This window comes from Taudactylus pleione, unplaced genomic scaffold, assembly GCF_031769625.1.
Source record: "Taudactylus pleione unplaced genomic scaffold, aTauple2 ptg000080l, whole genome shotgun sequence".
Lineage (NCBI taxonomy): Eukaryota > Metazoa > Chordata > Amphibia > Anura > Myobatrachidae > Taudactylus > Taudactylus pleione.
The window spans coordinates 850257-867841 of record NW_028284482.1 but is presented as its reverse complement, the minus strand read 5'-3'; the positions used below and the strand labels follow the sequence as shown (position 1 = coordinate 867841).

Below are 17585 nucleotides of genomic sequence, written 5' to 3'. Positions count from 1 at the left end.
AATGCGGTGCAGGTGTGTGCAGGGACTTGCTGGAGTGATGAGTGTAATCATATTGGGCCAATGGTGTGTTTGAAAGGTAATGTGGTGCAGGTGTGTGTAGGGACTTGCTGAATGGTGATGAGTGTAATCATATTGGGCCAATGGTGTGTTTGAAAGGTAATGCGGTGTAGGTGTGTGCAAAGAATTGCTGAATGGTGATGCAGTGCAGGTGTGTGCAGGGACTAACACCCACACTCTCCTCCAGCCCCAACCCCTATCACCTCACCTTTTATCACTCCTGTTAGTCCCTGCACACACCTGCACTGCATCACCATTCAGCAATTCTTTGCACACACCTACGCCGCATTACATTTCAAACACACCATTGGCCCAATATGATTACACGTATCACTCCAGCTAGTCCCTGCACACAACTGCACTGCATCACCATTCAGCAAGTCCCTGCGCACACCTGCACCGCATTACCTTTCAAAAAATAAAAAATAAACACCATTGGCCTAACCTGATTACACTTATCACTCCAGCTACTTCCTGCACACACCTGCACCGTATCACCATTCAGCAAGTCCCTACACACACCTGCACCACATTACCTTTCAAACACACCATTGGCCCAATATGATTACACTCATCACTCCCGCAAGTCCCTGCACACACCTGCACCGCATTACCTTTCAAACACACCATTGGCCTAATCTGATCACACTTATCACTCTAGGTAGTTCCTGCACACACCTGCATCGCATCATTCAGCAAGTCTCTGCACACACCTGCACCGCATTACCTTTCAAACACACCTTTGGCCCAATATGATTACACTCATCACTCCCGCAAGTCCCTGCACACACCTGCACCGCATTACCTTTCAAACGCACCATTGACCTAATATGATTACACTTATCACTCCAGCTAGTCCCTGCACACACCTGTACCGCATCACCAATCAGCAAGTCCCTGCACACACCTGCACCGTATTACCAATCAAACACACCATTGGCCTAATCTGATTAAATTTATCACTCCAGCTAGTTCCTGCACACACCTGCACCGCATCACCATTCAGCAAGTCCCTGCACACACCTGCACCACATTACCTTTCAAACACACCATTGGCCCCATGAGTCACCTGATCACACCCCCACCCCCGGAAGTGCCCTACATAAGAACCTCAGAAGCATTGATCCTCTCACACCTCCTTGAAGAAGGCACCTGTGCCGAAATGCGTTGGAGACCCTCTCATCAAACCCGACACCGATCCAGGCTGACCTCCACTAAAGATCCCCATCCCCACCAGGGACCACCAGTGCAGAAAGCTCTCAGCCCACCCGCCTGCTGGTCCGCACCGCTCACACCTCCAGTGACCGGCTCCACCCCGGACCAGCCTCTCTCCCCCCCTGCTCCCAGGCGTGCTCAGCAACTCACTCCTGGCCAGGGGTGTCTCCACCGTCGATCCCCATTTCCACGAGGGACCGTCAGTGATAAGAGCATCCCGCACATCCGGCCGCAAGTCCGTCCAGCCAACATCGCCAGTGACCAGCTCCATCCCGGTCACACTTTCCACATCCTCCCTGGCTTTTTTTGAATCAGTATCCCAGGCAGACCACCCCCCAGGGGTGGTCCCAGCACACACGCTGCAACCCAGCCTCCCAGCGGCTCACCCATCCACACCTCTGGCTCCGCACCACCAGCGGCACGACCAAGAGCCAACTTCAGCTGCATACTGCGGTCGCTGACCTCCGCAGACCAATCAGAACAGCCGTGCACCTGCAGCACACCAGCAACACGCTGATCCAGCTCACCAACAAACCTGCAGCTTCCAACCTATCTGCAACGGCCGCAACGTCGACCTACATCACCATAAGAAAAAACCTACCGGTAGGTAAGTACTGCCAAGACTCTCACCAACACGCGGGACGCCGCACAGGTGTTCCAACCCATCTGCAAATCCCCCCACCCCCCGAGACTTCCTAGACTGTCGACCATAGGTCCAGCAGGGGTGACGTGCAAGGTCACTGAACCGCATGGGAAGGAGCCCCCTAAAAGGGTCCACCTACCTCCCCAGTCTCATCACCACTCATCACTGAACCCCACCCACCTACCTGGGATCTTAACAGAGCAGCATTGTGACTACTCAATAAAAGATTTTGCCCCAAATTACTGTGTCTCGCTGGCCTCATTTTGATCCTATTCCATTCCCCTTTTCACATTACTCCAAACTACACTCCATACCCAATCACACCCTCCTCACTCCCAAAACACCACCACCACCAGAAGAAACATTCTAATTAACACCACTCACAAACACACACAAGTCATCACCATCACTACTACTAGCAGGAAGAGCGCACCTTACCCCCATACGTTTCAGTGAGGGAAAGGTACTCCCACACAAAGGTGCAGCACCCCGAAACCACAACACACCACCCCCTGGTCAACGAGAGCGCAGTTCTACCGCCCATCTTCAGTTGTTATAAAATAGTCCACATAAATTGTTATTACACCTCAGTCTAAATACCGTTAATCTTAAGCGTGGAGGTGCTACTAATAGAAAAACAGGAGAAGGGAAAACTCTCTTTTTTGGGGGCACTCTGTTGTGATAATGCTATTTGGTAGAATAAATACTTAACTTTTATTAGATATACATAAAAGATTGGAACCATGTTCTTCCCGAATATGGTCAAATGTTATGCGTTTTGATTGAATATGCATGTTTTTCACTGTATGATTATACAGGGTTCCACATAACTGTTAAATTGATAAGCCTACCAATAACTGAAGAAAAGGCTTACATATATTTTTCAACAATTGTTGTTACTCTTGTGTCTGCTGATATATTGATTGGTCATGGCACCATGACAATACTAAGGAAAATCATGGCATGGTGACAACTATAATATTGAGAATATTGACTGGTCACTGTACCACAAGATACTGAATACAATTAGAGGATCATGACCTCACACTATTCTGTTATCACCCTGAAATATTTCGCTTTGCTTTCCTAATCAAATTTACAGTGATAAATGTTTGTGTGTTTTGATGTTGTTTGTATATATTTGACACAATTTGAAAGATAATTGTATATGTCTGTGTCAGGTTCCAAACCATACACATATTATATGGCGAATTTGATCTAATCTTTTAATGTATATCTAATAAAAGTTAAGTATTTATTCTACCAAATAGCATTATCACAACAGAGTGCCCCCAAAAAAGAGTTTTCCCTTCTCCTGTTTTTCTACTTGAATGTATGCAAGTGTCCCGTGCATCACACAGAGAATCACCCTGCTGTGGATTTCAGTATTCGACTTCTGACTTGTTTGATGATTTTTTTTAATGCTCCTCTGGTACTTCATCCAACGTCTCCAGTTTTGATCCATGACTAGCCCGACTACTCTCCTGCCTTTATGCTGGTTACCAGCCTGTCACACTAGGAACCTCCTCAGATGGCTGTGACCTGCGCGTCGGGAACAACAAAGCCTAAATCTTCTTGCAGGGGTTCTGGTGAAGACCACCGGCACATTAGATTCCGTGCCTTTCTTCTCGGCAACACCAAAATCTAGTTGGCAATAGTCATACATTAAAATCCCCGAGTTTGGTCTGATAAATACTTGTTTAGAACAGAAATAAAAAAGGGCTGACCTTGGTAAGGAACAACCTGCAAACGTTCCACAGTTCTTTTGTCAAAGTCTAATTGTAGGTGCAATTTTAATTAATTTGATATTCATTTCTGGCAGTGCTCTGTAAATATCTTCTATCTTGTGATATAAGTATGATTGATTTTGAATGCCTCAGGAAATCTGAATATCATTAACAGTCATCACATTATAGCTTCAGTGCAAACATTTGCAAATGTCTTAAGAGCAAATGCTCCACGGCAAGGAAAGTACTGGAATGATTCCATGAACATGTAACTGAATGCAACGTTCTCTCTAATCACAAGATCTACATCAAAACATTTGTGGGATGTTATAGGACAAGATCCAGCACTAGCAAACTTGAAACTATGTGGCATATTGTAGTTAATATGGGCCACAAAACCTGTGCCTTATTTTCAACACATTGTTAGTACTTATCGCGTTTCCGTGTCTATGGAGACCTTAGTACTCAACATATGGTTGCAGACTGACACTATGAGCCATATTCAATTTGAGTGGACCCGCGATACTTTTCCGCCTCCTGGACTTTTCGCCTACTTCGCCTGTTTTGCAGGCGGAAATGTATCGCACGCGTATTCCCGTATTCAATTTGAAAGTATGCGAAAATGGGACCTGGCGAAACTTAAACAAGCGTAAAGTCATGTCAGATCTGGGGAAATCAGCCTGACACCCCCCAAAAGATGCTCTGACATGGGGGTTAGCTATGGTTACCCCCAATTTGGCTTGCTGAAGGTATTTGGTGTTTTTAAACGGGCTAAATAGCATTTTTGTATAAGTGGTGAAGAATAGTATTCAGGAGGTTTTTTTGCAGAAAATAACTTATCCCAGCTAATTTGAGGTACTTGAAAATGGGGGCCAGCATATTTTAAAGTTGCTAAAGTTAAGTTTAAAAAATCCACCAGCCGCAAGCACTTGCAATGAAAAAAACACCTGATGCATGCTTGGGGACCCCCCTGGAGTCTAGTTCACTAGTTTTTAACTTTGTCACCCACCTTTTTTTTTTCACATTTTATAATTTTACAATAGTGTATTTTGAAAGGTGATCTTTAATGAATTGAATGCATAGTATGATTTATTACCACTTGAATTTTTAATAAAAGATTAATTTTATTTTCTGTGGGACTACAAGTGATTTTGAGAATGATTTTGAGAGTGCAGCCAATTTTCTCCTTTTTTTATATATTGTTTTGAAGAACCTGCACTTTCTTCTTGATTGGCAGCTGCACTCAATCAGCAGGTTAACCCTGATAGCGCTGAGCGTCTATATACGTGGAAGGAAATCCCGATCTTCCGAAAGGTAAGTATTTCCTAACCTAATCTACCCCCTAACCCTCCTTTAGGGTGCCTAACCCTAACCTCCCCCCCGTGCCTAACCCTAATCCCCCCTCTAAGTGACTAAACCTAACCCCCCCTTTCCCCGCCATCTAAACCTAAGTCCCCCGGGGGGGTGCCTATCCCTAAGCTCCCCCCGGGGGTGCCTAACCCTCCCTCCCCCTAGCCTAAACCTAACCTCCGGGAAGGGGGGATGCCTAACCCTAAGTCCACCCCCGGAACCCTAAACCTAACCCTTCTCCCCCCCCCGCGGCTGTCCACATTCGGCGCCCGGAATCCCTTCGATCGGGATGCCAGGCGCCGGTCTCCCGGCGTAGGTTAATTAACCCTCACCGGGATTCTGTAGTGGAGATGTTGGCGGTCGCTAAACGCATGCCCTTCCCAAACACTGGAAAACAGACAAAAATGGTTGTTCAGACAAATTGGTTAAAACACACAAATTTAACCAATTTCAACAATTGTTTTTTGTCCATGTTTCAGTGTTTAAGACCATATGATCGACTGTCATTTGCTCCCATACATTACCAGGTTTTCATTCCAACCAGCCAGATTGGATAGATAACTGTATAGTGTATGCCCAGCATTACATTTTTATGAATTGATGCTACTGACAAGACTGCAACTAAAATGCTATGGTTTTACGCCATCATGGTTACCTAGTCTGTTTCAGCACTTAGAAGAAATAATATAAACTTAAATAAATATACAAAAAAAAAAAATTCAAGTGCTCCAGAAGTACTAAGTAGTACAATCAAGATGCAGCTCACCACTATTGGGGTGGAGAATCCCCAACAAATGGGTTACTTTAAAGGGACACTAATGAGTTAATTCACAAGCATTGTAGTTCTCACCTGTAATTGATCATTATCACCCATCACTATAAGACTAAGTGATGAGAATGGGAGCTTTTACCTCTGAGGAAACGGCCAGTATACCAGAGCCGAGAAACGCGTTAGTTGCTCCCTACTACTATCTGATGAACAAGACGTACTTTGTTTCACAATCCCACGGCAGCCAGGCAAGTGAGAGACCGTCTCTGGAGGCGTTCTCCACACGCACGATCCAGCACAGCCACATGCTGATTCTACACCACGGCTGCATATTTACCTGAACTTCGGTAACCTCCAGTGCGCTCTGCCACTCAGTGGGACACTGCTTACTCCCAGAGTGGCACACTCTCTTCCCAGCCGCTCCACCTACAAACTATGGCATCACCACGAGCTGCACTGCACGTCTATCCACTAAGGTGGTTCAGTCCCGGCCGGGATATCACAACTGATACACAGCTTACTGCTCCCCACCACCAGATACCGAAGGATTTTTTTCTTCAATCAGTGAGTAAGCTAGCACAACCTCTCAATAATTGGTTGTGCAAGCTCCCTTTTTTTACACATCATATGAGACCTGTGAGACATTTATGATCCAAATCAAGTCGCTACTGTCTCCAATTGTTGGATGATCTATGTACAGTTCTACTATAAGTCTCTTTCGTTACCTTACAAGCTATGAAGATTAACTCTGTTTGATACCTTCATACTCAGGGACTTATAATACAGTATCCCATACATTTACATTTTTTTATATTTTGTCGTTTTTATCAATTTTTAATAATCTTTGCTGTGTATTTATTTGATTATATTTGCTGATTTATACTAGATGTACATCAATTTATATATATATTTTTTCAACCTATTTAGGTATTTTATGTTATAGAGACAATAAATGTGTTTAAAATTATCTTTTTAATTTTTATGTGTACTGTAGTTATCAACCAACTAGCGCTCCCACAATCGTTTTGACTTTCTTCCTAATATAAACTTAAACTTACAATCAGTCAATATTACACATATTTGGTGGTGGACTGCAGCTCTGCATAATCAAATCATCCAAGCTTGTGTAACCCCTTGTTTATATTGAGGTGAATATGTGCAGTGCCTCCACTCAAGCTTTAATTGCTTTGCTAGATTAGTTTACAGGCCTGCTTGGGCAGGCCCAGTGGATTGTGTGTATAGGTAGATGTAAAGTATTTTTTACCTGTATTCAGCAAATAATAACCTCTGCGATCTTTTCCTTCCTTACAGGACTTTACGTAGGTTATTTTATATATTATTGGCAATCAGATACATTAAAACATTCTCATATTACTCTACACTCAAAATTACACTTTTAAGGACCAATAATAAATTCAATTACTTGACAGCGGCAGATTGGCCCGCTGGGCCGGTCCCCTTGGTGGCCGGCTGCCGCCCAGCCAACCACGCACCCTTCAATAACCCTCTGGCTCTCCCCCGTTGAGCTGTCGCGATCAGCTCCGATCGGGCACCGCGTTGTTGGAGAATTTATACTGATTCCAATAAAGATACCTTGAATAGGAAGGAGATTATATGCCCTGAAACGAGTAAGGTACGCTCACTTTTAAAGATACCTCTATAAGCTTTACTTTGCCTTTTCTTGAATGTAAGTGGGGTACGTGTCCTGGTGTTCTACCGGATTGGATGATTGACTGCCCACGTGTATAAGATCCTGTACATCATTTCCCCCTGTGTTTATATCTCCCACTTTGCATATTGGTGCTACTTGATAACGAGACGAGGAATTGCAGGGACCTATCGCTACAAATAAACCATTACATATTTGAACCCACTTGAACTTGAAGTGAGTGGGGTGCATCCCTTTGTGATTTTATTCTTCTTTTGATGTTTTTATGGAATAATAGTTGGTGAAAGATCCACTTAAAGATACCCATATAAGTTCATCCATGCCCACTACTCAAGTGAGTGTGGTACGTTGTTTACTGCTGATTGTTTCGTATTGATTGATTTAACTCCTAAGGCTACCATTACTAAGCGTAATATTGAGGCTATTGACACTGTTGCTTTTTCCTCCCTGCTGGACTCTCTTCTCTCCCCTATCATTTCTCTCTCCTGTCCTGAACAAGCTACTTCCCTGTACAATTCCTCCCTTACTTCTGCTCTTGATTCTGTTGCTCCAGCAATAACTACTCACTCTGGCAGATCCACACCACAACCCTGGCATTCCAAATGCACCAGATACCTACAAAAGTGTTCAAGAATTGCAGAGCGTCAGTGGAGAAAGTCACGCTCTAAGGCTGACTTCCTCCATTTCAAATTTATTCTCTCTTCCTACAGTGCTGCCCTGTCTCTCTCCAAACAAACATATTTCAAGAACCTCATCTCCTCCCAGTCCTCAAACCCCCGGCGTCTCTTTGCCACTTTCAACTCCCTACTCTGCCCTTCCCCTCCTTGCCTTCCCTCCTCACTCTCTGCCCTCGACTTTGCCACCTACTTTACATCTAAAATTTACTCCATACGTGAGGACATCATATCCTATCAGACCCTCAGCACTCCTCCCCCTCCTTGCCCTTACCACCCCTCCCCTTCTGTCTCACCAACTCTGACATACTTCTCCCCTGCTTCTGGAGAGGAAGTCATGGCCCTCATCCGGTCCTCCCCTCCTTCCACCTCCCCTCTTGACCCTATCCCTTCCCGTCTCCTCTCCCACCTGTCTCCTTCTGCCTGTTCCCATCTGGCTCACCTCCTTAATCTCTCCCTAACATCTGGCACTGTCCCTTCTGCATTCAAACATGCTCTTGTCTCCCCCATTCTTAAAAAACCTACCCTTGATCCTAACATACTTTCCAACTATCGACCCATCTCTCTTCTCCCTTTTGCTTCCAAACTCCTTGAGCGTATTGTCTACAACCGCCTTACCACCTTTCTTTCCTCCCACTCCCTCCTTGACTCATTTCAATCTGGCTTCCGATCTCTCTACTCTACTGAAACTGCCCTCACGAAAGTCAGCAACGACCTCCTTGCTGCCAAATCCAAGGGCCACTACTCTCTGCTCATTCTCCTTGACCTCTCTGCTGCATTTGACACTGTCGACCACCCTCTCCTCCTGCAAATCCTTTACTCTCTCGGTCTACATGACACTGCCCTTTCCTGGCTTTCCTCCTACCTCTCTGATCGTTCCTTCGCTGTGTCCTCTCAGGACTCCTCTTCCCCTCCACTTCCACTAAAGGTAGGAGTTCCCCAAGGTTCTGTTCTTGGACCTCTCCTTTTCTCCCTATATACATCCTCTTTAGGTGAACTCATTAACTCCTTTGACCTCCAATATCATCTGTATGCAGATGATACTCAAATTTACCTTTCCACCCCTGAGCTCACCCCTGAGCTCCTTACCCGTATCTCCAACTGTCTCTCTGCTGTCTCTTCATGGATGTCCCAGCGCTTTCTTAAACTTAACATGTCTAAGACTGAGCTGATCATCTTCCCACCCTCTTCCACTACATCACTTTCCACAATTTCATTATCTATTGATGGCACAACTATTTCCTCTAGCCCCAAAGTGCGCTGTCTTGGAGTTATCCTAGACTCCTCCCTCTCCTTTAAACCGCACATTCAGCACCTATCGCAGTCCTGCCGTTTTCACCTAAAAAATATCTCCAGGATTAGACCCTTCCTCACCCAGGATGCCACTAAAACCCTCATCCACTCACTGGTCATATCCAGATTGGACTACTGTAACCTTCTCCTAGCTGGCCTCCCAGTCTCTCACCTCTCTCCACTACAATCTGTTCTCAATGCTGCTGCTCAGCTCATCTTCCTCTCCAGACGTTCTACATCTGCTTCCCCTCTCCTTCAAGCCCTACACTGGCTCCCCTTCCCCTTCAGATGCCAATTTAAGGTTCTTACATTCGCCTACAAAGCCCTCACCAAATCCTCTCCCGCATACATTTCTGACCTTCTCTCCCTTCACACTCCCGCCCGCCCACTTCGCTCAACTAATGCATGCCGCCTCTCTTGCCAACTGATTACTTCCTCCCACTCCCGCATCCGAGATTTTGCCCGTGCTGCTCCCTACCTTTGGAATGCTCTCCCTCTCCTCATCAGACTCTCCACCTCTCTACAAATCTTCAAACGGGCTCTCAAGACCCACTACTTCATCAAGGCCTTCCAGCACTCATCCTAACATACCTCATGCTCTTTACTTCCTATCTTCCCCTTCTGTGTCACGCCTGTCTGTCTGCCCCTCCCCTTAGAATGTAAGTTCTTACGAGCAGGGACCTCTTCCCTCATGTGCTTCTCTTTACATTTTCTTCTACTCTCTACTCCCCATAGGGCACCTAACACGTGACTGCCAACTTGCGGCAGCTTATTGTGAGTGCTTTAATCACTATTTCAGCAATGTATATAAGTTGTGTCCTTGTCCTGCACTGTAATGTACTGTAAGTTACTTGTTTCTTGTTCACCTATTAGTTCTATGTACTATGTGAGGCGCTGCGGAGCACTTGTGGCGCCATATAAATAAAGGATAATAATAATAATAATAATAATAATAATAATAATGGCCAAATAATGGTCAATTTGTTGAAAAAGGATTCTACACATTATTTCCTTTTTCTGAGGGGACATCTGAAAAGAAAAGGACCTACTGGCTGAAAAAATATCTTGGGTCTCTTACAGCGCTCACCTCCAGGAACCACATGTAACTTTTGTGCATTATTCAGACCCAATCCGCCCCTTTTCCTTGGTATTGATATATTAAGTTTACAAGTTATATTAGGTATACAATATAATGAGTAGGGATAAATACACTAATGTGGTAAACCCATATAAAATTCATAAAAGTAAGATTTGCCTTAAATCTAATAGCATCATCTTCAAGGCTAAACAAATTATAGCTTTAATGTAATATATTAATGGATGGTTCACAAAAAAAAAAAAACTCTCCTCAATTGCTGCTGAAAATATAGAATTGTTAACCCTCTCCTTTATATAACCCTCTGTTAGTGTAGTTTACCCTGTACAATTGAGACTGCAGCTGAAGTCCTTGGCTTCTAATGATCTCTGTCTCACGGCCTGATTCAGCAAGGATCGCAGTTGCTAATATGCACGCAATCGGCCAATTGTTGCGTACGGCGTATGCATCGCAGTGTGCATGCATGAACCGGCCACTGTGATCGGGACTGCGTCCGCAGTGACTACGCAGACCCATCGCCATCGCAGAGTGATTGACAGGAAGTGCCGTTTGTGGGTGGTGACTGGGGGGTGGTTGGCAGAATGCAGGCGTGCTAGTGCGTTTTAACACCATTGCATGGGCATGCATAAATTATCCACTGCGATGCCCTACGCAGCCTGAGGTCTCATAGCGTGCGTGCGCTGAAGTTAGCAATTTAAGTAAGGTCTGACCTTGTGCAAATGTGCGTGAGGCTGCGATGGTACTCGATTGTACCAATGTTTTCGCAGTGTTGCTAAAAATGACGGATGTGTGTAAGGTAAAGTGGGCGTCCTTATGTAGTGCTGCGGCGGCAAAGGGATCACAATGATTTAGCATACTATTGCAGTTGAACTGCGTGCGTAATCACAGCTGCGATCTCAATAGCGATCCAAGCTGAATCAGGCCATTCGTTTGCTATACTGATCTTAGTGGATCTGTATACAATTATCTTGCCAACCAGTGTTTAAAGTGCCCCCCCGGCGCTTATTTAATAAAGGGACTGAACATGCCGTAGACCTGCACCGCAAAAAGGGGTTTGGTCTGAAAATAAAGGGGCGTGGTCACACAATAGTATCCACAATTCAAATTACATCACACAGTAACAATCTTTTTTGACATTACACCGGACACTGTACCCGATTCACATTACACCACATAGTAGTCTCCCTTATTCATGTTATGACACACAGTAATGCCCCTTTTACACAATGCCCACATTAGTGCCCCTTATACATAATGCCCACTGTAGTGGTAGTGCCCCTTATGCAGTGCCCCCTGTAGTAATGCTCCCAGTAGTATTGCTCCCAGTGGTAATGACCCTTACACAAAAAAACACACAATACTTACCTTAAGCCCCGCTCCTGTGTCTGCTGCCGTCCGTCTGGCCACCCGCTCCTCGAAACTATGGAAGAGACATCATGACATCTCTCCCATAGTGCACACTGTGGGAGCCGGAAGCCAGAACTCAGGAGTGAGCTCCAGTTTCTGACTGCCGCTGTGGGGAAGGAGCCATGCGCCTGTTGGTAACAAAATCTCAGCGGGCATCTCTGTGGCGCTGGGCTGACATCCTGGGTTAGGTGGGACGGAGGAGGCAGAACTGGTTGTCTCCAAATGGAACGGACGGCACACAGTTCCGCCCTGTTTTGGCCCACTTTAACCCCTGGTCCCAACTCTCTCTAGTTGACTTCTAGGGTGCAGTATATAAAATCTCCCTCTTGGGGGGGTGGGGGGAGATGTACTAGGCTCTGAAAAGCGATAAAGTGGAGAGTGATAAACTACCAACCACTCAGCTCCCAACTGTCATGCCACAGGCTGTGTTTGAAAAAATGACAGCAGCTGATTGGCTGGTGGTTTATCGCTCTAAAATTTATCACTTTTCAGAGTTAAGTACATCTGGCTCCTGCTGTGTATTTTTAATGCCCCTTTAGCTTGTGTTCACTGCCTCCTGTAGCCTATAGCTCCTCTGCTGTTATGCTTCCTCTTAGAGAGAAGCTGCTCCTTTCAGCTGATGCGCTCTCTCCCGTTACTTTACCTCAGCGACGCTGCGTCACTTCCTTTCACAGTATGGATTCCCCAGAGCTCAGAGCACTGCTCGGACTCGACACCAGTTTACTAGTACTCTTCACACAGGTACTTATTGGCTCCTCCTTAGCATATCATACCTTACTAAAGCTCACAGTCAATATAAACCATCCAAACATATTAATTATACAAAACTATCTCAAATTAATAAACAATACTACAAATATACCTATATTTATAGAATATATGACCTAAATTTTAATAAGGTACCATTTATTCAAATAACCCATTGTAACATTAACCAATACATATAACTAACATGAATTTAAAATGGCCGAAATCTCTCTTTTTTACATTAATTATAAAGGGTGTACATAACTGGAGGACACACAGACAAGACTGGGGCACAGACTCACTGACAGGACAGAAACACAAGCAAGACAGAGGGACAGACACACTGACAGTGCTGGGAGACAGGCTCAAAGTTCAGACATACACACTAGGTCCAGGTTTTAAGGATAACCATGCTTGGCACAGGTGACTTCATTAGTACCTCAGGGCCTGATTCAGCAGTGATCATTACTGTGATTGCAGCTGCGAAAATATACTAATGCTTGCCAAAGCACTGCCGACATAAAGAAGACGCCCACTGCTGCTATCTCACATGCGACCACTGTCGCTCTTCTGCAAATCAGTACCATCGAGGCACATCAACCACGCAGGATTTACACCAGGTCTGACCTGCTGTAGACTGCAAGTCTCTTCGCACGCAGTGGGCTCTCAAGCTGCGTATGCAATCGCAGTGGCTAATTTATGCACGCCCAAGCAACGGCTTTCAAACGGACGGGCAGGTCTGCGATTTTTCCGACCACTCCCCAGTCACCAAATGCTCACAGCCTGTCACTCACTCTGCGATGGATTCCTCTATGCATCCGTAATCGCAGTGCGATTGCAAAGCACGCACTGGGCATATACACATGCCCAATGGCTAACAATCGCTTGATCTGCGCATGTAGTTGCATTTGTAATCGCTTCTGAATCTAGCCCTCAGTGTTTTCATTTAAACATCTGTGCTCAACCATGGATATCCTTAAAACCAGGACCGTTAGGGTGCCTTGCGTACCAAATTTGGGAACCTCTGCACGAAGGGCTAAATTTACTAAGAATCGTGTCTAGCTGAGATGCCATTCACAGGGTAGTGTAGCTTGTTTTTCAGACACGGAAATTTACTAAAGGCAAACACGGGAGTAAAACCGAATTTGAACTGGAAAATACGGGGGTAAAAAAAAAATAGAATTAAATAAACCATTGACCAAACTTGGAGGTACTTACCATAGGAAACAATACTTTACAGGAATTTACCAAAAATCATGTTTTTAAACATGTCCGTAAAATCAATGAAATCGGGTCAAAACACACTTTTCCAACATACTGCCCTGTGAGCAGCGTGTTTGTAGAAGCCTGCACAGATCAAAGAGATGTATTTCATGCACTCCAGGCGGTGTTCAATGGGTTGGGTACGGGAGGAGACAACCAGTACTTTGCATTAAAAGGGGCAACATACCCATAATTGCCAGTGCATGCTCGTGCTTGTAGATACAAGCGCCAGCATGGCCTGGCATCCACTGGAAATATTGGTGCACCATGTAATACTGCTGTATAAAGAAAAAAAAAAAAACCAGAGCATAAAATACTTTTTATTTTAAACAAATCCCCCACACAAACCTTCATTCACCAATATATCATGCACACTTAATTGCTGGTATGTGGGTTTATGGTATTGATTAGATAACCTGTAGATTAAAAAAAAAATCTCAGAAAATGCTGAACACTTATTCCTATAGGTGCTTGGACAATAATGGGTCTGGAGCTGCCTACCAACACCCCTAGCGGTTTTACAATGCTCTGACGTCACACCGAAATGCTGTCGTATGCGCTGACGTCGTACAGATCCTCCAACATGACCCATTCCATTAGGTACAAAATGCTCTGCTCTTGGTCTTCCCTCTTAATTTATGATTGCAGACACCTGTGCTGAAACACCTGTCCCATCAATTACCTAGTTCAACACAGGTGACTGCAATCATACATTTGGTGGGAAGTCCAGGAGCAGAGCATTTTGTACCTAATGGAACGGGTCATGTTGGAGGGTAGGCATCAAATGTCTGCACGCCCATTCCCTCTAAGCATTGATGCAAGTGTCAGATACGTACAAATCTGCATAAATGCACTGTTTACATGTACTAATTAAAAACCCATTTTGCTCTAAGAATTTGGACTTGTATCCACCACAGCTCCTATGTGTGGCAAAATTGTATTATATGGGCTACAAAACAACAGCAGAATTCAATTGTCCAGTTATAAAACCCAGTTTGTCACTTACTGCTTAGGCCTGTATGGAAGATGGACAGATGGGTATCACATTCATTCAAAATAAGACTCATCCATCTGCAGCAAACCTGTTTCCTGCCATTGGAGTAAAAACATATTTAACAAGCTACAATAAACACCTACACGATAAAACACCTTATTATACTTAGAGAAATGTCCCATAATAATAATAATAATAATAACAATAATAATCTATCTCACCAGTTCCTTTACATTGCGACGCTATAGCTCTGCACCAGGAAGTGGTCACAAGGCTGTGCTCTGGAAGGAGGCCCGGAACGCAGCAGCGCTGCAGCACACGCCGGGTTAATACTGGAACGCGGTAGTAATAATAAGCTGACACGTTGAGACCGTGACTGTCCGATGTGTAGATGCTTTGGTGACCATGAGGCTGGACCACCGGGTTAAGGAGATATCGATAATGGGTAGTTTGGAGTCTGTAATAAGTTCCGTTCTGTCATATGAGAATTTAGTTCATGCGGTGTCTGGAGCAGTGGTGAGTAGTTTCAGTGACTCGGTATAGTCGCTGTCTGTCAGACCGACGTAATTGGCACATAGACATCATCTTGTCATTTATATGTCAGGAAGCGGCAACAGAGCCGGCCACTCACATTGCTGGTGCACAGATCTGGCTAGTGAGGCACTGGGCAGAGTAAATGGATCCACATTAGCTGCCCAATCCTTACAAAATAATTTGTTAAAATGGGCTTTGAAAGCTTCACTGACAGTGTAGCTATTTAAAATACTCTTCACGGGTACAATTTTGTCAGTTATTCTTAAAACTGACTTTGTATCACTTCAAATATTTTTATTTACAAATTTTCTGAGGTTAAAAAGTTTTGGCTTGGAGATTTGATTTTAATTTATTTTTTTTACTGCGGAAGTTTTGAGGGCCTATTTATTAACTACTTAACTGACAATTTTTCCCGAAAAAACGGTCACAAATTGCCGTCCGGGGAGTCGGAGGAGATCCGTTCTGCACATGTGTAGAACAAATTTCCTCTTCAAAAACACAGCAAGGCGGAGCGGTCGCACCTTGCCAGCAGAAGCACAGCTGGCTGTGTTTGCATCCCATATGACCATGTCAGTTAAGTGGTTAATTGCCGCAGATTTGCGCCGATTATGAACATCTCTTATCACCAGTATTGATGTAGTTGCGCCTCATGAAAGGACAGCAGCTCTGCTAAGCAGCCTTCCTGGCAAATGCTAAAACTTTTTGGGGCTGATTCATCAATTACCTTGCCCCTGTGAATCTGTGCGGGTAAGTCTGGCTATATGCCACACTTACAGTAGCTCCAGATATGCTGATGTTTATTTGCAGGCTGCGTGCAAAAACTCTATGGGGGGGTATTTAATTAGGTGCGAGAATAGCAAATATACCGTACCTGCAGGGTTTTTTCCGCAGGTGGGGGATCTTTGCTATTCAATTAGGCGCAGGGTTTTTAATTTTTTGAGTGGCGGGAGTTTTTTTCTGACCTTCAGGGAATGACCAAATGTTTCTAAAATCCATATTTTTAGGAAAAATTGTTGAGAATTGCACTGGGACCCCTGCGTCACCCCCCCCCCCCCCCAATCACTAATTAAGCAATTGGAAGTTTCCAAGTCAGTAATTACTCACCTTCCAAAGCATTGTCTTCTTCTACCAGGCTGTCGGCCCCTGGTCTTCTGCAGCAGCGTGTGTAATAAGTGTGTGCATGTGTGTGAGCCCCTTCCGAGGCAGCAGCAGGGAGAACTACATCTCCCAGCAGCCCCCTCGACTCCCAGAAGCCCCCTCCCCTGTGCAAAAATGATGGATAAGAGATGACTGAGCGCTTTGGAGACCACTGGACCGTTAAGTAATTTTTTTTTTCCTCGAACTGCAGTGCTGAAAACCCTGCTTGCATTTTGAAAAAGAATTGAATACCGTGGGTATCGGGAGTGCGCATACCCACGGTAATCCAAAATTGGGCGTGAGGTCTGCATGATTGTTTGCGGTGAAAACCTCGCTCCAATTGAACATGCCCCTATGCGTGCATTGTGAGACCACGCCACGAGGGGATAAGTTGAAGTGCTGTTTCCGGTTACTCCACATCGCTGCGACGGCAACTCTGCCCACTCATGTCTAATTGAATCAATTACAGCACAAATGATTACACTACTGGGTTCTGTCTCAACAGTGAAGGTTACACACATATGCACAAAAAAGATGTACGTGGGATGTAAAGAGATACCTATTCTCACTGCTAAGTCACAAACTCTGTCTAAGCTATACGGAGATTGTTAAATTGGCCCAGACTGCTGCCTGTAGTGTTAATTTGCCTAATAGAGGAGTTTAAAAGTATTATTTATTATTACTATTATTATTATTTATTATTACTACACATATTCACATCATAAAAAGCTTTAAAATCCCTTTAAATCAATCAAACAAAAATATATATTTAACAAAATAGTGTGTAAAGATGGCCATCCACTATACAATTTTCTGTCAGATACCTGTCCAAATCTGGCTGGTTGGAAGGCAAACCTGGTAATGTATGGGAGCAAATGACAGTCAATCAATATGGTTTAAAAAATGACAAGAAAATTTGTTCAAATTGGTTAAATTTGTGTTTTAACCAATTTGTCTGAACAACCATTTTTGGCTATTTTCCAGTGTTTGTGAGCAAACATTACCAGGTT

The 17585-nt window shown here is 44.4% G+C and overlaps 2 protein-coding genes across 3 annotated transcripts in view; one reads left to right on the top strand and one right to left on the bottom strand.

Moving 5' to 3' along the window:
* Positions 1–15502, bottom strand: part of FHIT (fragile histidine triad diadenosine triphosphatase) — a 28640-nt gene extending 13138 nt beyond the window's left edge. The window contains exons 1-2 of one of the 2 annotated variants that reach the window (XM_088468103.1): positions 15126–15502; positions 14917–14999 (exon numbers count right to left, since the gene is read on the bottom strand). The gene's annotated coding sequence lies outside the window, so the exon portion shown is untranslated. The remainder of the gene's footprint in view (positions 1–14916; positions 15000–15125) is intronic. The other variant, XM_088468104.1, reaches the window with a different exon arrangement.
* Positions 15163–17585, top strand: part of SLC25A17 (solute carrier family 25 member 17) — a 110342-nt gene continuing 107919 nt past the window's right edge. Inside the window, exon 1 of the mRNA XM_088468101.1 lies at positions 15163–15420. Within this exon, the coding sequence (XP_088324227.1) occupies positions 15310–15420 (111 nt within the window). The 5' untranslated portion in view covers positions 15163–15309. The remainder of the gene's footprint in view (positions 15421–17585) is intronic.